We start from the raw sequence: 22,047 nt of genomic DNA on the forward strand, positions 1-22,047 counted from the left end.
TCCGACCGAATCATAACAGCACGTTTTCAGACAAATATTAGGAAACATATCACGATTGTGCAATGTTACGCTCCAACTGAGGATTCGGAGGATGAAATAAAAGACGAATTCTACAGCCAACTTACTGCTACTCTTAAAAATATACCCTCTCGTGATATCCTTCTGCTTACTGGAGACTTTAATGCGACGATTGGAAGCAAAAACAATGGATTGTCACATATAATGGGTAGGAATGCACTTGGAAGAAAGAATAAAAATGGAGAGAGACTGATAGAAATCTGCCAAACGTTTGACTTAGTTATTGGAGGATCAATATTTCCACATAAGGCAATACACAAATACACATGGTCACATCCCAATGGCCATTCCCGAAATCAAATAGACCACATCTGCATTCGCCGAAAGTGGAGGAGCTCACTGCTAGACGTGCGCACGAAGAGAGGTGCAGATATACACAGCGATCACGAGCTAGTAATCGCCGAGATACAAATAAAACTAAAAAGTATTAAAAGGAAAAGTAACAGCCGCCAGGCAAAACATCTGGATGTCATTAAACTGCGAGAGCAGTCAAAAAAAGAAGAAGTTGGCGAACTACTACGGGAATGCATTCCAACGACAGAAACACCTTGGGAAAGAACAAGTTCCCAAATTAAGAATATAGCTGTCCAAGCAATCGGATACAAACAGAAAACAGATAGGAAGCGATGGATTTCAGACAACACCTGGAACCTCATACAGGAAAGAAATACCTTAAAGCTGCAAAAACTTGAAAATTCAAATCTCAAGGAGAGATACGAGGACACGGCGAAAGCAGTGAAGAAATCAGCTAGAGCAGACAAACGAAAATACTTCGAGAATATGGCAAAAGACGCAGAAGTAGCCGCAGCAACACACAACGTAAGAGAACTGCATAATCTTATAAACCGCATTTCCAACAAAAATCCGAAACGGAACACCGTTATTAAAGACTTAAATGGCCAGCTACTTACAAACACTGAAGACCAAACCCGCAGATGGAAGGAGCATTTCGAAACAATAAGTAATATCAATGAACACACTAATATTCCAAAACCGACTGTGCTTTCAAATATTATTCCCAGATGCAGTTGCCCAACATCAGAAAACCCTCCCACTGTTGACGAAATCGCCTCGGCAATACTGAAGCTAAAACGTAACAAGGCACCAGAAGAAGACGGTATACCTCCTGAGATTCTTCAAGCAAATCCTGCAGTCTCTGCAGAAATTCTCTACCCATATATTCATCACGCCTGGTGTAATGAAGAGATACCAAATTCGTGGACAAAAGGCGCGGTAATTAAATTACCGAAAAAAAACGATCCAACCATTTGTGACAATTGGAGAGGGATAACTCTCCTTAATACTATCTACAAAACTATTGCAATTTTAATAAATAAAAGGTTGGAATGTGTGGAGGAAACTTTAAGAGAAGAACAGGCAGGGTTTCGACCACATCGCAGCTGCGTCGACCAGATCAACACACTACGAATCATAATTGACCAGTCAATTGAATGGCGAGCTCCATTATACCTGGTGTTTATCGACTTCCAAAAGGCATTTGATTCTATTAAACGAAACGCCATATGGGAGTGCCTGCGCATTAGAGGTGTACCACTAAAAATAATAAATATAATCAAACGAATGTACGACGGATCCACGCTACATGTTATACACAATGGGATGCAAAGCGAAACGTTTACAACAAACGCTGGAGTGAAACAAGGATGTCCTCTATCACCCCTCCTTTTTGCTGTTGTTTTGGATGAAATCATGACAAAAGTATGCCAGAAGAAAAGAGGAATAGTATGGAAGCTACATGATCATCTAGAGGACCTTGACTTCGCGGACGATATCTGCCTAATATCACACAAATTCAGCGACATGCAAACAAAAATAAATGACTTGGTGGATATAGCAGAGTCAATGGGCCTAGAAATAAATATACAAAAAACAAATGCGATGTGCATAAACAACACTTCATCGAACAAAATAAAAATAAAAGGCCAGGAAATAACATATGTGCAATCTTTCTGTTACCTTGGATCCATCATATCAAATGATGGCGATATTGGGAAGGATGTATTAAACAGACTGAATAAAGCCCGTTCAGCATTTGGAAGGCTATATAGTACCTGGCGGTCAACCCAACTATCACTGACAACTAAATTAAGAATATTTAATGCATGTGTGAAATCTACCCTATTGTATGGCAGTGAAACCTGGATGACGACGAAACAAACGGCTCAATTATTACAATCATTCATCAACAAATGCCTACGAATAATATGCCGCATATTTTGGCCCAACACAATTAGAAATACAGAGCTATGGTCCTTGACAAATGAAGAGCCTATATTGCGGCAATTATTAAGAAAGAAATGGAGTTGGATAGGCCACACTCTGCGCAAGCCTCAACACAGCATCCCAAGGATAGCCCTAGAATGGAACCCACAGGGCAGCCGACGTCCAGGCCGTCCAAGCAATACATGGCGAAGAACAACGATGAAGGAACTTGAAAAACAAAATAAATCATTCCATGACTTAAAATCATTGTGCCACAATAAACCTCTATATAAAACTCTTGTAGAAGCCCTATGTTCCCAATAATAAAGGAAATAAAAAAAAAAAAAAAAAATTTTTTTCATTTGACAGTTTTTTCCTTTATAAAAGTTTTCATTTCACATTTTCATAGAAACAGAATTGAGCCCCAGGTCCGAACAACGTGCCGCACACTAAAATACCGCTTATAGAGGCGGTACTTGTAATTTTGCGGTTATTTGTTAAACTTGAAAAAAATAAATCCCTAATAACGTGTGCTATTTTTCTTCAAAAACAAAATATTGAAGCAGCTTCTCCTTCTTCGATGAATAACCAGCAACCCCAAACATTTTTGCAAGAATTCCACTTTCTGCAAGAAATTGTACATTTAGTGGAAACATTCAAATTGAAAATGTAACGAATTTTCATTCATGTTTTCCAAAATATTCAATCAAATGTGAAAAATATTAGTTTTATAAATTCCAATAATTTTTGGACATTTCCTTGTTTTGTTTACATATACTGGTGACAGTAACGTTACAAACAAAAACAAATTCCTTTGTGGTTGTTGTTGAGTTGTAATTGTTGTAGTATTTAACTCATTTTTAACGATGTTTTTCGGTAAGTTAGCGACGAATAAAAAGCAGCCGTAAAGTTCTACCGATAGCAAGAGTGTTATCAACTTTTTTGAACTTTTCATTCATAATTTGCATACCACATCATACATCTCTTAATGATCATTTCATAATTTAACTAATACTTATACGATATACTTATTATTAATCTGTTGCTTTAAAATTGGAGTAGCTATGACGTAATGAAGAATTTAAAACAAAATTTAAAGAATATTATTGTAACCAAAATAATTAGATCTCCAATTTCTAGATTTAAGATGAATTATATATATGAAATTGTTTTTAGAGTAGCTATGATATTTAGGTGTATTCTTTGTAATTATATAAATTGGCCACAAAATTGGCTTCAATTGCAAAGCAAATAAATAAAATAAAAAAAAAAAAAAATAAATAATTTTGCGTTTTAATTTTACCGATTTTTGTCGGTAACTCAAAAAGGTAGTTAGAGAATCGCACTACTGAGTTGTATTTGCAGACAGTCTGTCTTGTGTAAACGCCTAGCGTACAATTATAAATTTTTGACGATTTTAGCTCTGTACCTTTACATTCAATAATCTTCAAGTTTTACCATTTTTTTCTCGAAATGTATACGCAAAGTGACAACCCATATGTAAAATACATATCGTGTAAAGTACCCATTACTTCTGACACCATACAATTCATATGGGAGCAGTTCTGCGTTGCATCTACCTTCGTAATTGTGCCATGGTATTATGTCTTATGCCACACGCTGAAACTTGCCTTAAAAACTTTCTATGCAAGGCATATTTACCAAGGTAGATGCATCAGCCAACAATTACAAAAACCAGTTCAATACTTTGAAATGTCATAAGCATTTTTCCTTTACGTTCAAGAATCTTCAAGTTTTACAACTTTTTACTCGAAAAGCGTTCCTTTACTTCAGACACAATACAATTGATATGGGAGCAGTTTTAAACTTTTACTACTTTTGCCGGTTTCACAATTTTCAGAAGTAAAGGAACAGACCAATAAATAAGCTGTTTTCCAGAACTAAAAAGTTTTTACAATTTTTACGACTTTTACACATTTTACTCGAAAAAGCGTTCCCGTACACAAAAAAGTTGTAAAATGTTCACTTCTCCTTAAACAAAAATGGCGCTGAATGACGCTCTCTTTAAAAACTTTTTACACGACAAATTTGGGCGAGTAAAAAAATGGTAACATGGTTGCCGGCGTCTGATTGGCTGATACGCCGACTTTGACATTTGTTCCAGTTTTTTTTGACGTGTTTTCCATATTTCCGTTCCCGAACTTTTTGAAAAAACTTTTTTGTGACAACAATTTTTTTCTCTTTCTCTCTTTTACGAGTTTTACTATTAAAAAGTATGGGAACGAAGCTATAGGCTTGTTCTATAACTTCGCAAGTAAAAAGTATTTGCAACTTCTTGCAACTACTTGAAATACTTCTCAGTTCTCTTTTAAGCGGGGTACACACGATCAGTTTTGACTGTCGATTTTTCGGAAATATCGATAAATGTCAAACTGTCCATCAACCACAAAATATTTTGTGGTTGCCTGATGACGGACAAAAATGAACGGCCACACTGGCAATCAACCGATTATTTGAGCAAAACTGACAGTCAAAACTGATCGTGTGTACCCCGCTTTACTGAACATGTTTGTTATCGAACAGCATTTTGAAAAAGTTTGTACAAATTTGGGTTATCGTCTTTAAAAAATAAAGTGATTCGCACATTTTTTTCAACAAAATTGCTTTGGGGATGAATTAATTAACGAAATTATAAGCATTTTAAATTTACCGACATTTTCGGTAACTCAAAAAATTAGTTATAGAATCCCACTACTGGTCTGTATATTAGTATACCAAAGTGACAACATAGATGTGAAAAAGCGTATAGTGTAATATAGCCATAACCTTCAAGAACGGAGCAATTAGTTCAGGTCCACACTGCAGTGATTTCATTGAAAATAGTTCATGAAATTATGCGTCCCTGACACCGACTTTTGAGTCATTTACAAAAAGTCGTTCACTTGATCAAAATTTAATCTACATAACCCTACAATGTCAAACACAACATTCTGTCATCTGCTGGTGCGTTCGTAGTTTCATAAGTTAAATTAAAAATTGCAAATTTCACAAATTTTTGGAACGGATCGAAATGTTTTGTGCCTACACCCATTCATTGGTAAGTTCCGTGCAGATTGCATTTGTTTTTATGTGAAATTTGTCAATGATTTGCCTTTTTTCAGCCCTATTTGTATTTGGGTAATTTCGGTCGTAAACCAACGAAAGTCTACAGTAGCAACGGCAACAGTCATGGACAACTCGTAAGTGGAAGGACAATATCAACTCGGTGGCATCATCTTGCAAACGGAGGCAAACGACGTGATGCCGTTAGTACAGGAGGAGTAACAAGAAATACTTTAAGAATACCACAAAATCTCCATCACATGGTTAGTCAACATAATGCCACGGCAAGAAATTTCTTTGAGACATCAAGGATAAATGAGTTGCTACAGAAGGTACAGATACTCTTTTCATTTCCTTTCTATTTCATTAAATTTTATCCTAAATTTCATTAAATTTTATCCTATGCTTCTTCTTCACGACGATACTCTTTTCATTTCCTTTCTATTTCATTAAATTTTTTCGTTATTTTTCATTAAATTTTATATTATGCTTTCATTTCCTTTCTATTTCATTAAATTTTATCCTAAATTTCATTAAATTTTATCCTATGCTTCTTCTTCACGACGATACTCTTTTCATTTCCTTTCTATTTCATTAAATTTTTTCGTTATTTTTCATTAAATTTTATATTATGCTTTCATTTCCTTTCTATTTCATTAAATTTTATCCTAAATTTCATTAAATTTTATCCTATGCTTCTTCTTCACGACGATACTCTTTTCATTTCCTTTCTATTTCATTAAATTTTTTCGTTATTTTTCATTAAATTTTATATTATGCTTTCATTTCCTTTCTATTTCATTAAATTTTATCCTAAATTTCATTAAATTTTATCCTATGCTTCTTCTTCACGACGATACTCTTTTCATTTCCTTTCTATTTCATTAAATTTTTTCGTTATTTTTCATTAAATTTTATATTATGCTTTCATTTCCTTTCTATTTCATTAAATTTTATCCTAAATTTCATTAAATTTTATCCTATGCTTCTTCTTCACGACGATACTCTTTTCATTTCCTTTCTATTTCATTAAATTTTTTCGTTATTTTTCATTAAATTTTATATTATGCTTTCATTTCCTTTCTATTTCATTAAATTTTATCCTAAATTTCATTAAATTTTATCCTATGCTTCTTCTTCACGACGATACTCTTTTCATTTCCTTTCTATTTCATTAAATTTTTTCGTTATTTTTCATTAAATTTTATATTATGCTTTCATTTCCTTTCTATTTCATTAAATTTTATCCTAAATTTCATTAAATTTTATCCTATGCTTCTTCTTCACGACGATACTCTTTTCATTTCCTTTCTATTTCATTAAATTTTTTCGTTATTTTTCATTAAATTTTATATTATGCTTTCATTTCCTTTCTATTTCATTAAATTTTATCCTAAATTTCATTAAATTTTATCCTATGCTTCTTCTTCACGACGATACTCTTTTCATTTCCTTTCTATTTCATTAAATTTTTTCGTTATTTTTCATTAAATTTTATATTATGCTTTCATTTCCTTTCTATTTCATTAAATTTTATCCTAAATTTCATTAAATTTTATCCTATGCTTCTTCTTCACGACGATACTCTTTTCATTTCCTTTCTATTTCATTAAATTTTTTCGTTATTTTTCATTAAATTTTATATTATGCTTTCATTTCCTTTCTATTTCATTAAATTTTATCCTAAATTTCATTAAATTTTATCCTATGCTTCTTCTTCACGACGATACTCTTTTCATTTCCTTTCTATTTCATTAAATTTTTTCGTTATTTTTCATTAAATTTTATATTATGCTTTCATTTCCTTTCTATTTCATTAAATTTTATCCTAAATTTCATTAAATTTTATCCTATGCTTCTTCTTCACGACGATACTCTTTTCATTTCCTTTCTATTTCATTAAATTTTTTCGTTATTTTTCATTAAATTTTATATTATGCTTTCATTTCCTTTCTATTTCATTAAATTTTATCCTAAATTTCATTAAATTTTATCCTATGCTTCTTCTTCACGACGATACTCTTTTCATTTCCTTTCTATTTCATTAAATTTTTTCGTTATTTTTCATTAAATTTTATATTATGCTTTCATTTCCTTTCTATTTCATTAAATTTTATCCTAAATTTCATTAAATTTTATCCTATGCTTCTTCTTCACGACGATACTCTTTTCATTTCCTTTCTATTTCATTAAATTTTTTCGTTATTTTTCATTAAATTTTATATTACGCTTTCATTTCCTTTCTATTTCATTAAATTTTATCCTAAATTTCATTAAATTTTATCCTATGCTTCTTCTTCACGACGATACTCTTTTCATTTCCTTTCTATTTCATTAAATTTTTTCGTTATTTTTCATTAAATTTTATATTACGCTTTCATTTCCTTTCTATTTCATTAAATTTTATCCTAAATTTCATTAAATTTTATCCTATGCTTCTTCTTCACGACGATACTCTTTTCATTTCCTTTCTATTTCATTAAATTTTTTCGTTATTTTTCATTAAATTTTATATTATGCTTTCATTTCCTTTCTATTTCATTAAATTTTATCCTAAATTTCAGTAAATTTTATCCTATGCTTCTTCTTCATGACGATACTCTTTTCATTTCCTTTCTATTTCATTAAATTTTTTCGTTATTTTTCATTAAATTTTATATTATGCTTTCATTTCCTTTCTATTTCATTAAATTTTATCCTAAATTTCATTAAATTTTATCCTATGCTTCTTCTTCACGACGATACTCTTTTCATTTCCTTTCTATTTCATTAAATTTTTTCGTTATTTTTCATTAAATTTTATATTATGCTTTCATTTCCTTTCTATTCTATCGCGAATGTCTGTCTGCTGGGCGTACATTTTTTGTCTCCTAACTGTCTGCATCAGAAGGCCGCCAAAATGTTATTAACCTCGGAACAGGTTAATGTAGATGGTGTAGGCATAAGACATCATGTAACAACGGGGAAGAGAAATAAATCACGTCATCTTTTAGAATTTACCATGGGTCAACAGACATGGACCCATAGTTTGCCAGCCAAAACCTATTCCAAGCTCTTGCAATCCATTATACCTCAACATCAATTGTAAGTTTAAGTTGAAAATATTTCAATGAAGTGGTAATATTTTGTGTCTTTATTTTGTTTTGCAGAAAATTTGTACGTACCTTTAAAACAGATCGTTCCATAGCTGCTGAATTAAGACGTAATCCCACAGTGGCGTCCCGCTTGCGAACTGCCTTCAGTGGAAATCCTCAAAAACTTGATAGTGAATTGAGCAGTAGTTCAGAAACGTTGAAGCGGTTATTGGAAAAGACAGCCGAAGGTGGTCCTGACAAGAATATGGTAAGTTGGAGAAACAAATCACAAAAGCAGGTTCCGATAAGCTGGGGCGAATTAGATGGCAAGTTTTTATACTATAGGAATTTCTGTTGTCAAGGTTTAAATTAAGTTGTGGCTGGCTCTATTCGAACATCTTCGGGAAATCTTAACACAAAATGTTTAAAAAAATAGGAGCCGTATAAACTTCACAAATGTATTTGTTTAAGTTTATTATAGCAACACAAAGGTTCATTTATTAAAAGGAAAATTCCCATAACATACTAGGATCGCACTTTATCTAATTTCTCAAGCATCTCTCATCGATTGATCAAGAAACAAAACATTTCGTAGGAAGATGCAAAAATAACGGCAATTAATCTTATAAGTTTCTTTACCTGTGACATTCAATTCTGCATATGTGTCAATAAAATGTTTAGTAAGCAAATATTTGCAAAAGTTTTTAGTGGCTTAGCTAAAACGCAACGTCAACATTATAACCTCTCAAATATTTTGGAAAGAAAATATGATTTAGGAGTTTTTAATTCAAAATCAAATATGAATTTGTGGCCCATTTAAATATTTAATCCATTCCAGGAAAACAGCATAAAGGTAGCATTTGCCGAGGGTTATTTAGCTGCTGCAAATTCTGAAGATCATCCAAAATCTGGCAAAACCATGAAGTATTTAAAGGTAAGTTAAATTCACGACAGTAAAGAGAGTGATATGATAATTCAATATCCAGGTTTTTCAGCAATTGTTAGTTATTGTCGTATTTATTGGAATATTTGTAAGTCTGTTCTCTTCCTCGAATGGTTCCATGTTTCGGTAAGTACTAAAAAGCTTTGTTTTAAAGAAATACATTTTAACATCCAACTTTCTTTTTCAGCATCCAATTGGGTAATCAAGTGGAAGTTGATCCTGAAGAAATCCATGTTACCTTTGAAGATGTCAAAGGTTGCGATGAAGCCAAACAGGAACTAAAAGAAGTTGTTGAATTTCTTAAAAATCCTGAAAAGTTTTCAAACTTGGGTGGTAAATTACCTAAAGGTGTACTGTTGGTGGGTCCACCCGGTACGGGAAAAACTTTATTGGCCAGGGCTGTGGCCGGCGAGGCCAATGTACCATTCTTCCATGCAGCTGGTCCAGAATTTGATGAAGTTTTGGTGGGTCAAGGTGCCAGGCGCGTAAGAGATTTGTTTAGTAAGTGTACACTACAGTTCATATGGTTTTAATTATTGATTTTCAAATTCTCTCCTTCCTCTTCTTAGAGGCCGCCAAACAACGTGCACCCTGTGTCATCTTTATCGATGAAATTGACTCGGTTGGTGCCAAACGTACCAATTCAGTTCTACATCCCTATGCAAATCAAACCATTAATCAGCTACTTTCCGAAATGGATGGTTTCCATCAAAATGCCGGCGTCATTGTTTTGGGTGCAACAAATCGTCGCGACGATTTAGATCAGGCACTTCTACGTCCTGGCCGTTTTGATGTTGAGGTATTTAAAACTAAAGAAGTTTTGTTGTTTTAAAATTAATTTAATTTCTGTTTATTTTTAGGTTGTTGTAAACACTCCCGATTTTACTGGACGAAAAGAGATCATCACTTTATATCTCTCGAAAATTTTACATGATGAAATTGATTTGGATATGTTGGCCAGAGGTACATCAGGTTTTACTGGTGCAGATCTTGAGAACATGATTAATCAAGCGGCACTAAGGTAATGTAAATATTATTTTCAACATTTATGTTAAAATGTCCGAAGGCGAGACTTTTCGTATCAAGAAAGTGTGCTTCTGGAGACCCTTTCTGAAAGCAAGGGTGCATCTTTAGTCACTTTTTCAAAGAAATTGTGCTTCTTAGACCCTTGTGAAGGAAAGGGTGCTTCTAAAGATCGTTTCTGAAAGAAAGTTTGTTTCTATAGACCCTTTCGGAAACAAAGGGTGCTTCTATAACCCTTACGGAAACAAAGGGTGCTTCCATCGACCCTTTCGAAAAGAAAGGGTGCCTCCATCGACCCTTTCGGAAAGAAAGGGTGCTTCTACCGACCCTTTTGGAAACAAAGGGTGCTTCTGTAGATCATTTCGGAAACAAAGGGTGCTTCTATTGACCCTTGCGGAAACAAAGGGTGCTTCTCCCTTTCGGAAATAAAGGGTGCTTCTGTAGACCCTTTCGGAAACAAAGGGCGCTTCTGTAGACCGTTTTGGAAACAAAGGGTGCTTCTATAGACCCTTGCGGAAACAAAGGGTGCTTCTATAGACCTTTTCGGAAACAAAGTGTGCTTCCGTAGACCCTTTAGGAAACAAAGTGTGCTTCTGTAGACCCTTTCGGAAACAAAGGGTGCTTCTATAGATCCTTTCGGAAACAAAGGGTGCTTCTATAGATCCTTTCGGAAACAAAGGGTGCTTCTATAGACCCTTTCGGAAACGAAGGGTGCTTCTATAGATCCTTTCGGAAACAAAGGGTGCTTCTTCAGACTCTTTCGGAAACAAAGGGTGCTTCTTCAGACTTTCGGATACAAAGGGTGTTTCTATAGACCTTTTCGGAAACAAAGGGTGTTTCTATAGACCTTTTCGGAAACTAAGGGTGTTTCTATAGACCTTTTCGGAAACAAGGGACGCTTCTGTAGACCCTTTCGGAAACAAAGAGTGATTCTATAGACAACAAAGGGTGCTTATATAGACGCTTTCGGAAACAAAGAATGATTCTATAGAAAACAAAGGGTGCTTCTATAGACCCTTTCGGAAACAAAGAGTGATTCTATAGACAACAAAGGGTGCTTCTATAGACCCTTTCGGAAAAATGGTGCTTCTGTAGACCCTTTCGGAAACAAAGGGTGCTTCTATAGATCCTTTGGGAAACAAAGGATGCTTCTATAGATCCTTTCGGAAACAAAGGGTGCTTCTATAGACCCTTTCTAAAAGAAAGGGTGTTTCTAGAGACTCTTTCTGAAAGAAAGGTTGCTTCTAGAGACCCTTTCTGAAAGAAACGGCCCTTCTAGAGACCCTTTCTGAAAGAAACGGCCCTTCTAGAGACCCTTTATGAAAGAAAGTGTGCTTCTAGTGACCCTTTCTGAAAGAAATGGTGCTTCTAGAGAACCGTTCGGAAACAAAGGGTGCTTCTATAGACCCTTTCGGAAACAAAGGGTGGTTCTATAGACCCTTTCGGAAACATAGGATGCTTCAGTAGATTCTTTCGGAAAAAAGGGTTGCTTCTAGAGACCCTTTCTGAAAGAAAGATTGCCTCTAGAGACCCTTTCTGAAAGAAAGATTGCTTCTAGAGACCCTTTCAGCAAGAGAGGGTGTTTCTGGGGACCCTTTCTGGAAGAAACGATGCATCTAGGGACACTTTATGAAAGAAACGGTGCTTCTAGATATCCCTTCTGAAAGAAAGAGTAACTCTAGAGACCCTTTCTAAAAGAAAGATTAATTCTAGAGACACTTTCGGAAAGAAAGGTTGCTTCTGGAGACCATTTCACAAATGGTGCTTCACGACACCTTTTCTGAGTTATCGTTATAGCCAAAATTGTTGAACTTTTGTGGGGAAGGCATAGAAGCAGTGGACAGATGTGACCCATCTTCGAACTTGATCTAAGTTTAGGTGCAAAATTTCGACCTAAAATCTTGGGGTCCCGATTGCAGACATTAAACACCTTCGGATACAATTCAGAACTGAAGTGTTTTTCATTTTCCATGTTAGTCATAGAATGATGTTGTGGTAGCAGGATATGTTTGATGCTAGGTTGTCAGCAGCAGGTCGAAACGTTTTTTGTTTCGGGTCATAGTCAGTGGCTTCTTTTGTTGTTATTATTGTTCCTTCCAATATTAGATTATTTCACCTGGGTGCCTATTCTGTAATTTTTTAACAACTTTACTCATTGTTTATTTTACAACAATTTCATTTGTTTGTTTTGTAGTTGTTACAAAAACAAAAGAAATTTTAACAACTTTTCAATCGATAAAAGTTACAGAATAGGCCTACTGAAAAATTCTAATTTTGGTTCTTTTTAATTTTAGGGCGGCTATTGATGGCGCCGAAACAGTAACAATGAAACATTTGGAAACCGCACGAGATAAGGTACTAATGGGTCCCGAACGTAAGGCACGTCTACCCGATGAAGAAGCCAATCTTATTACGGCTTATCATGAGGGTGGCCATGCCATTGTGGCCTATTACACCAAGGTAAATAAAATGATGCATTATATCTGAATGACCAAAGAATTGGTTCGTTTTGAAATAATTTAATTCTGTAACCAGAATAGGGATGCTACAACAACAGCAAATTAAAATCAACATCTCCTTTTTCACATTTTCAGGAATCCCATCCATTACACAAAGTCACCATTATGCCACGTGGTCCATCCTTAGGTCATACCGCCTACATCCCCGAAAAAGAACGTTATCATGTGACCAAAGCCCAACTTCTGGCTATGATGGATACTATGATGGGTGGTCGTGCTGCTGAAGAACTTATTTTTGGTGCTGAAAAAATTACCTCCGGAGCCAGTAGCGATTTGAAACAAGCCACTTCCATTGCAACACATATGGTTAAAGACTGGGGTATGTCCGAAAAAGTTGGCCTACGTACCATTGAATCGAATAAGGGAATGTTTCCCACGGAAACCTTGGGACCCAATACCGTGGAAGCTGTTGATGCTGAAATTAAACGCATACTAAGCGAGAGTTATGAACGGGCCAAGAATATTTTAAGGAAACATGCCAAGGAACACAAGGCCTTGGCTGAAGCCCTACTAAAATATGAGACTTTAGATGCTGAAGATATAAAAGCGATTATGAAGGATTCGCAATAGTAGAAATTTACTTAAATCAATGATGAAAGGAAACAAATGAAGAATAGAGAAGCAGAAAAATGGGGGATTTAATTTTATATTTTAGTTTTAACTAAAAATATGTTACAAAAGAAAAAAAAAACAACCACAACAAAAAAGGACAATTTAGTATAAATACCAAAAATTGAAAAAATTGCAGCAGCGAAAAAAAACATTTTTTTAACCCAACAAAAAATAAGAAGAAGAACGCGACACAAAAGAAAAGAAATATGGAACTAAAATGCAAAAAAAGATACCAAGAAAATATTATTTGAAATAATATTTACATATTTATTTGAGCTAAATTACAACAAACAAACAAATTACAACTATAACCAATTTTATATAATATAATTTTCCGATTCCATAGCCAATAATACGTTTAGGAAGTAATGAAAAAAATAATAAAAAAAAATTGAAAAATCAATGATTACAAATCATACAAATTAAATGTGGACATTTTTTTAAATTAAGAACTCAAAATATGTATGGGGAGAATATATAATCAAAGGAGTAACAACTGGAGTTGGTAAGTATGTTTAATTTGTTCATTATAGAATTTTTTATTTATTTCTATTATTTGTATTTATTTTATCATTATTTTTAGTTTCCCAAGAAATTAATTTTCAAAAATTACTGCATGGCAAAATTGTGATTTTAATTTTTATCATTTTCAAACCATTCTCGCCATTATTCATCACCATCAAATCGTAGAATGTTTTTCCATATTTCAAAAGCTTTTGTAAATAGAATTAATATTCAGAAAAGTCTGCAATACCAAGAATTACATCACAAACATTATATGAGAACGAATAACAAAGTAAGTATGTACGTATGTATTCATAGTTGCTATTAATATTAAATATTACTTTTGATATACTCACAAACCTAACTATATCTAAATATATATCCAATAATTGGATATAAATCACAGGTTTAATTTAAAGCATTGGGAATTGTTGTTGGTAAATGCAACTGCAAAACAAGACAGCAAAGATATCACAAGTATTCGAAACTTTTGCTTGGTTTACATTTACGAAATCCACTCAATGTCAACTGTCAATTTCTTTGCGTATACGTCAAATGAAAACTCATCTGAAATCCATTGGATTTCATTTGACGTTTAGGCAATGAAATCGAGTGGATTTCGCAAATGCAAACTTACTATTATTGGCAGCCGCTGGCCGAAACACTAGGTTTCCTTGCCTGACTTCAGTAATGGGGCTATCCTGCCAACTTTCCAGGCTTCTGGTACAATACGGTGACATCTACAACGTAAATTGTGATGATACCTCTTCTTTGACTGATAGGGTTCTTATACAGCGTAGCATATTGCTCTTCGCCATATCAATCTCATGATGCTCTATAAATTGCCGGTTAAAATAACTAGAGCACCTTTTGGAATCTGTCACCGTCATGCCCTTGAAAGTGACAGCCGTCCTGTCATCCGTTTTTCCTGGATTCGAATGTGATTTAAGTGTTGCCCACAATTTACTTAATCCCGTAACAATGTTGCATTGCTTCATCTAATACGCCATTTAGCCTGTTAACTTAAGCAGTAAGTTCCCCAACTATTGGGTCTTCAGTCTTTGTTCGACAAATCTCATCACGCTCATTTCCTAGTCCCGTCTCCTCTGCTAGATAATTGGTCTAATTTCGGTTATTTGACCAACAGGGGCCTAATTATGTGATTCGATTCGATCGTGAATTTACTCGTGAATAAGTTTTCGACACGAGAAAAAAACGGCATGATAAGACTCGATCGAAATCGTTGATCGAATGTTTCGAGAGTAACCGGTAATCGAACTATGTGTTCTTCAGGGAATGTTATGAAGGTAGGTGTCAAAAAAATGTGTTTATTTCAAAGCAAAAACTAAAAAACAAAATTATGGATGAAAAATTTAAATATTTGTGGAATTTTTTGAACAATACATTGAATAATAATTTCGGAATGAAGTGGTGCTAAGAAAATATGAAAATTAGTAATGTTTGTAAAATTGTTTTGACATTCTTGTTACAGTTTTCTAATACATCTACCTTAATAATTCTCTCTCAAAATAAATGAGAGAATTTGGTGGGTGTTTTGACTTAGCCTCTCTGAGAGAGTATTTCCTTTGGGGGGGTGAACTGTTTAAAATGCACTTTATTAAAAGTTGTTCACCTATAAAGTGAAGGCTATTAATATTAAATAATTTTTTGTTTTGCAGAAATTCATATTTTTTCAACTTGTATTTTAACGACTGCAAACACTAATTTTTGGTTAATGATAGCATGCATATGTATTTATTTTAATTCTAATTTTATCACAATTTCTCAAAACGACTGAAAAGGACTTTTCCCAATTTCTCTTGTTATTTTGTGTAAAGAATGCTCACAATTATTTACTAATATCATTTTTCCTCTATAAACCGTCAATAAACAACAATTTTTTACATTTTAATCAAAAATACAATAAGAAATCTTTCATTTCGTTTGTTTACGATAGGCCATTTGGCTACGAGAAATTACTCGCAAATTTATGCTCAATTTCTCGATCATTTTACTCGATAACGAATGTTGTCATCCCAACTTTGAGTACTCGGGTCGAAACAACTCGATATCGAATCACGTAATTAGGCCCCAGGTATGTATCGAACCGCTGCAACTGTGATGATGTTCCGGAAAATTCTCTCAGCTACCATATGATCTTCCCTTAGCATGGGCAGTTCTCTGAAGCAGTGATTGGTAACTTCTCTGAAACCCATGTTTCAGAAAAGTACGGCGGTCAGAGTTTATGAAGTCGGTGGTCTGAGTCGGTGGTCGATATTACCACCTTTTTCCACGCGAGTAATATGCGGACTTACGCCACAAAATCTACAGTCACTCTGATCACCACATGGACAGCGCAGTTTTTAAGAGAGTTGAATGTCGAGGTAGATAGATAGAATTCCGACCACAAACTGCCCTAAAATTTTAGGGGTCACATTCGACACTACTTTCAAGTCACGCGAACTCGCCACAGCTATTTGCGACAAACTGAAAAATAGGAACAAGGTCCTCAAGTCCCTAGCCGACAGCACTTGGGGTGCAGATAAAGAAACCTTGCTGTGTTGTCGGTATGTGGTAAGCAATGCGGCGCCAGTTTGGTCCCGAATTTAGTTGATACGCAATGGAAAGAGATTCAAACTTGTCAGAATGCCGCCCTGAGAACAGCAACAGTGTGCCTCCTCAAGTCTTCACTGGACCATCTACATGAGGAGGCAAAGATTCTTCCAGTAAAGCAACACAATGAGATGTTACCGTGAGAGCCATCCCAATCACCATCTGCTCGCTGGGCCCGACACATTCAGACACAAATTTCCACAAAAACCCCAAGTACTAATAATAGTCCTAGGACAACAAGCATGAGCACTAACACTAATATAGGTACAATAAACACAAATAACACACCGCATACGACAAGCAAGACTGATCCATGCCGAATATGCAGGAAAACTGTCACAAAGACAGCAAAACCTGTTAAATGCTCAATCTGCGGCCATCACATGCACTTAAGATGCTCAGGGCTAAGAAACTCCGGGAACTACATCCCAAATTTCGTTGGCCCTTGCTGTCGCAGGTCCCAACCTCCAAACTATAGCCCCACCCCTTCGCAATCACCACAAACGAACAACTCTAACCTAGCCTTCCACCCCTGACAAATAACCCCAACACAACAACAACTGCCAAGCCCCACAAAACCAAAATCCTCCAATGGAATTGTAACGGACAGACCCGTAAAATCACAGAAGTCACTGACTTCATGGATAGGAACAGAATATATATCACAGCGGTACAAGAAACAAAAATTACCAGCAAAAATACTCTAACAAGGACATCTGCATGCACTCTAATAAGACAAGACCATGAAAAAGACGCTGGCGGAGGAATTGTCTTCATTGTACACGACTCAATAACTTACAGTCCCATTCCCCTCTCCAGCCCTGATCCCCACATAGAAATTCAGGGTATAAAAATGTTTACTGACGGGAATGAGCTAAACCTCATAAATATATACATCCCTTCGGAGTCAGCATGCCGAACAGTCTTCAAACCCGACATAAGACCCTACCTATCTGGGGGAAACACCATCCTTCTCGGTGACATAAATGCTCACCATGAATCCTGGTTCTCAGAACTAGGCAACGACCAAAGAGGAAACCTCATTGCCCAACAGATTAATGACACGAGCTACTGTGTCATAAACGAAGACCACCCTACACGCATTACTGCAACATGCAGAAGCAAGAGGTGTATTTCCTCGGGCGCATCCCCAACATCAGGCCAAACTTCCCCACTGAAGCCACAAGACTAGCCAATCAAAGGGGCGCTATCAGAGCAACTGATCCATCTGATCAGAGAATACATGCTCTGAACAAAGAAATTGATAGGCTCGTAGCAAACCATAAAAGGGACAAGTGGAGAAAACACTTGGAAGAATACGACTTGGGCACCAAAAGACAATGGACTACCATAAAAAACCTCTCCAATCCAAGGAGAAACGACAAAATAGCAGTTAGTTTTGACAGCAACACTCCCAAAAGCCAGGGGAAAGCCGCCTCCTCCTTCTGTCGTCAATTCGTAGAACACCCCACCGACAGAAATAACACGCGCAGGAAGTTGAAACGCCACTTCCAGTCTATAAAGCCAGGCACGCCACCCATCCAAATAACCGAAGAAGATGTTGCTAACGCCATCAAAACTGCCAAAAGCTCGACGGCCATCGGTCCGGACGGTCTGTCCACCAAAATGCTAAAGCACATCGGTCCCAAAGGCATTTCTTTCCTAGCCCACACCTTCAATATCGGCATAAACTCCCTTGAGATACCAGATATGTGGAAAATAGGCAAAATTATCCCCAAACCGGGGAAGCCCCTACACTTAGGATCGTCATACAGGCCAATCACACTGCTATCTCCGGTGATAAAAATCCTGAAAGCCATACCTCTCCCAGCAACTCCAACTCGCAGAGCAACACCATGGTTTCCGTGCCGGAAGGAGCACGACCAACAGCTCTCTGCGAAAAAACAGCAACCATAGCTGAGTCGCTCAACAGCAAAAATACCTCACAAGAGAACAGTACTTGTAGCCCTGGACCTGTCAAAGGCCTTTGACACAGTCTGCCACTCCACACTCCTGAATGATATCAAAGAGACAACTCTACCAAATTCTTTGAAGAGATGGATGGCAAACTACTTGTCCGGACGACAGTCCTACATCGAGTTCAGAGGAACAAAGTCCAAACAACGACGCATAGGATATGAGGTTGATGTTTGGAGGTGGGATTGGCGCTTTCGCCACATAGAAATTGAAGAGTAGTGGTGATAGTACTCCTCCTTGAGGGGTGCTATCACCACTACTCTTCAATTTCTATGTGGCGAAAGCGCCAATCCCACCTCCAAACATCAACCTCATATCCTATGCAGACGACTGCAGTGTACTATCGTCTGACAGGAAAATCTCCACCATAGAAAATCGACTAAATGAGTATCTCCCCCTCTCAAACTTCTTCGAAAGTCGAAATCTAAAACTTTCAGCTCTTAAATCCTCCGCGACGTTGTTCACAACCTGGACAAAAAGAGGTAAATACAACATTAAAAATAAATATCAACGGCAACACCATACTCACTGTCAAATACCCCAAAATCTTAGGAGTCATCTTCGAGAATACTTTCCAATTCAGTAAACACTCTGAACTAACGGCAAAAAAGGTAGGTGGCAGAAACAAAATCCTCAAAGCTCTAACTGGAAGCACATGGGGTAAAGAAAAAGAAACTATCGTAACAACCTATAAAGCCATAGGCCGTCCACTACTTGACTACGCGGCCCCAGTCTGGACCCCCAATATTAGTGACACTCAGTTGGATAACCTCCAAATAACACAAAACACTGCCCTCAGACTGGCAACGGGATGCAACTCTAAAACACCCGAAGAGCATCTGCATCATGAATGCAAGATGCTGAATGTCAAAAGACATTCAAAACTCCTCACAAAACAACACCAACTGAAGTGTCTCTCCGCAAACCACCCAAATCACCTCACGTTCGTAAATCCCCCCTCAGAGAGGGACACACCAATCAGATGGGACAAGCACACCCTTCCCCCACTGAACACACGCAATGAGGCAGAAATTAAACGAGCAATAAATCTAGCTCACACAAACGCTGTGCAAGAAGCTATAGATGCATACACCTATAGTGTCGTCTTAGGTGGCAGACCTCCTCCAATCAGTGAAGAGGAAACTAAGCTACCACGAGAGACCAGATGCATTCTAGCCCAGCTCAGGTCTGGACTAGCGAGGTACATAAACAGTTACCTATGCCTCCTAAACCCTGAAATACCAAACGAGTGCCCAGATTGTGGACAGTCTCCGCACATCACTAGGCATCTTTTCATGTGTCCACAAAAACCCTCAACACTAACACCTGAATCGCTTTGGACAAATCCAATCCAAGCAGCAATATTCCTTGGATTGGATGTGGATATGTAAAATGTCTTATTTTTAACCATTGTCTTTCTCTCTCTCTTTATTTTCTTTCTTCCCTCGAACATACATACGTGGAAAACCTGCAGGGGCTACAACAACAACAAAATAAAGGTACCTCCGGACTTTCTGTATTTTGAATGTTTTATCCACATTATTTAACCGAAATGGCTAAATGTTGTATTTAGTCTCCGCTGGACAGTACTGTCGATATAAGTCCACGTTTTCATATAGCCCCTATAGGACGGTTTCACTCGATTTTCGGTATTTCTAAAGTTTTACAAAATATGAAAATAGCCCCTCCCCATTTGCCCCATCCGGTACCACCCTAATGAAGTTAAAAATTTTAATTTTTTTGTGTATAATTCCTCTTGTTTGGTTTATTATTTTATTTTCAGTTATTGTTTTTGTTTTATTTTAAATAAATTAATCCATAATAATATAATATTTCTTTCATAATTTATTTATTTATGTATAATTTAACAGATTCTTACTAATAATACATCATCATCATTATCGTCTTTATCATTGTCGTCTGTATCCTATCTCTTCCCTTTTTTAGAATTCTTTCATGTCTTTCCATTTTTTTGTTTTGGTAATTTTTGTAACGTTCTTTCAATTTTTATTTTATTTTGCCACGGAGTTTATATATTGTATATATGTATTATGTACCTGTGTGTATATATATAATATGATGTATATAATTTATTAAATTTTTATTTATTTAAATTAATATTTATTTTTTAAATATGGCTTTTTTAATAATATTTTTCCATTTTCCCCATGGCTTTTGTCGTCATTTGCTTTCTTCCTAAATTTTCTTTTAGCTAAAGAATATGATATATAATTCTTATAATTTGTTTTTTGTTTTTGGAATTTCTTTGTATTTGCTTTTAATACAGTCGTTTGTTTTCTTAGTTTTTCTTTAACCAAAAAATTCACATTTTAATGGATACAATATTATTATAATTATTATTTATTTATTTTTAATTCATCACAACAAATATTATTATGAACATGGCTAGAAATTGTAGTTAGGAGGAGAAGAAGTTGTGGGATATTTGCTGGGCGGGATAATATGGTTTGATTAGTTGTTTGTGTTGGGTTATGCTGGCCAAAAAGTTTAGATTATACAATAATTAATTTAATTAATTAATAATAAATATTTAGTAAATTTGGAATTTGTCTGTTGTTTGGGTGATGACGATTGACTCACTCACCTCACCTATTATTTCATTTCATTAGCATCTCATAAATATTTTTTGTTTGTTTGGAAATTATCAATCATATTATTTAGTTTAATAACAATTACATAAATATAAATATTTATAATATTTTTTTGTTTAGTGTTTTGTTATTGTACAATATATACCTTTGTTTATTTATTTTTTTTATGGATTTTTAACCACACAGTGAAAAAAGAAAGAAAACAAAGAAAAATAGTTACACCAAAAACAGGGAATGTTAAAAGCGACAGCATATTCACCAACAAAATTGGCTAAAGAAAATCTGAAAATCTTTTTGAAGATTTTTGGAAATGTAAGTCTGTACCACTAAGTATATTCATATATATTTCAAAATTAATAGAATTTTTTTAATAGAAGAAAAAACGCCCGAAAGCCACAGAGGAATACCGAAGCAAAAGATGAATGAACGTTAAAATGGTTGTCCGCAAGATGTTCTTCAAATAGTGTTGAATTTTACTGGAGTAAAATCCGAGAATTTATGCTCGTCATCCTTCATGCCTATGACGTGAGAAATGAAACAATGACCCAAAAACCCACTTTGGACATAAAGTCTAAGAAATCCAGCAGACAATCAATAAAGCCATGAGTCCCCCATTGGAACATTTTGGTTCTGCATACGTCGTGGTGTTTAATGTGGGTACCTGCCATGCGGCCTACCCAACAGTGCTCTTAACATCGGGTGAATACAATGCGTTTACCAACGCCCCCGCACAAAAAGCACGAGTACCAATTCGCTCGCACGTATTTGGACATGGTCGCCTTCTTGGTTAGGAGCGGAGCCTATTT

General features: G+C 35.6%; 1 protein-coding gene and 1 long non-coding RNA gene across 5 annotated transcripts in view; both read left to right on the plus strand.

Moving 5' to 3' along the window:
• The first annotated feature begins 5,184 nt into the window (after positions 1-5,184).
• Positions 5,185-13,740, plus strand: YME1L (ATP-dependent zinc metalloprotease YME1L). Of its 4 annotated transcripts, none has more exons than XM_073955176.1 (11): positions 5,185-5,359; positions 5,424-5,696; positions 8,252-8,448; positions 8,514-8,706; positions 9,277-9,372; positions 9,434-9,507; positions 9,569-9,882; positions 9,951-10,180; positions 10,242-10,402; positions 12,699-12,864; positions 12,999-13,740. In XM_073955176.1, the coding sequence occupies exons 1-11, from the start codon at positions 5,333-5,335 to the stop codon at positions 13,491-13,493; spliced, it is 2,226 nt and encodes a 741-aa protein (XP_073811277.1). In that variant the 5' UTR covers positions 5,185-5,332; the 3' UTR covers positions 13,494-13,740. The 4 variants fall into 4 exon arrangements, with proteins under 4 accessions (XP_073811277.1, XP_073811274.1, XP_073811275.1 ...); XM_073955173.1 differs by having other exon boundaries at positions 5,204-5,359; positions 9,425-9,507; XM_073955174.1 differs by having other exon boundaries at positions 5,204-5,359; positions 8,255-8,448; positions 9,425-9,507.
• Positions 13,741-14,196: 456 nt separating this feature from the next.
• The window catches only part of LOC141386532 (uncharacterized), a 153,135-nt gene continuing 145,284 nt past the window's right edge, over positions 14,197-22,047 (plus strand). Inside the window, exon 1 of the long non-coding RNA XR_012408400.1 lies at positions 14,197-14,331. This is a non-coding gene — a long non-coding RNA (uncharacterized lncRNA). The remainder of the gene's footprint in view (positions 14,332-22,047) is intronic.

Source organism: Musca autumnalis, unplaced genomic scaffold (assembly GCF_047663935.1).
Source record: "Musca autumnalis isolate F117 unplaced genomic scaffold, ASM4766393v1 scaffold_5, whole genome shotgun sequence".
Classification (NCBI taxonomy): Eukaryota; Metazoa; Arthropoda; class Insecta; order Diptera; family Muscidae; genus Musca; species Musca autumnalis.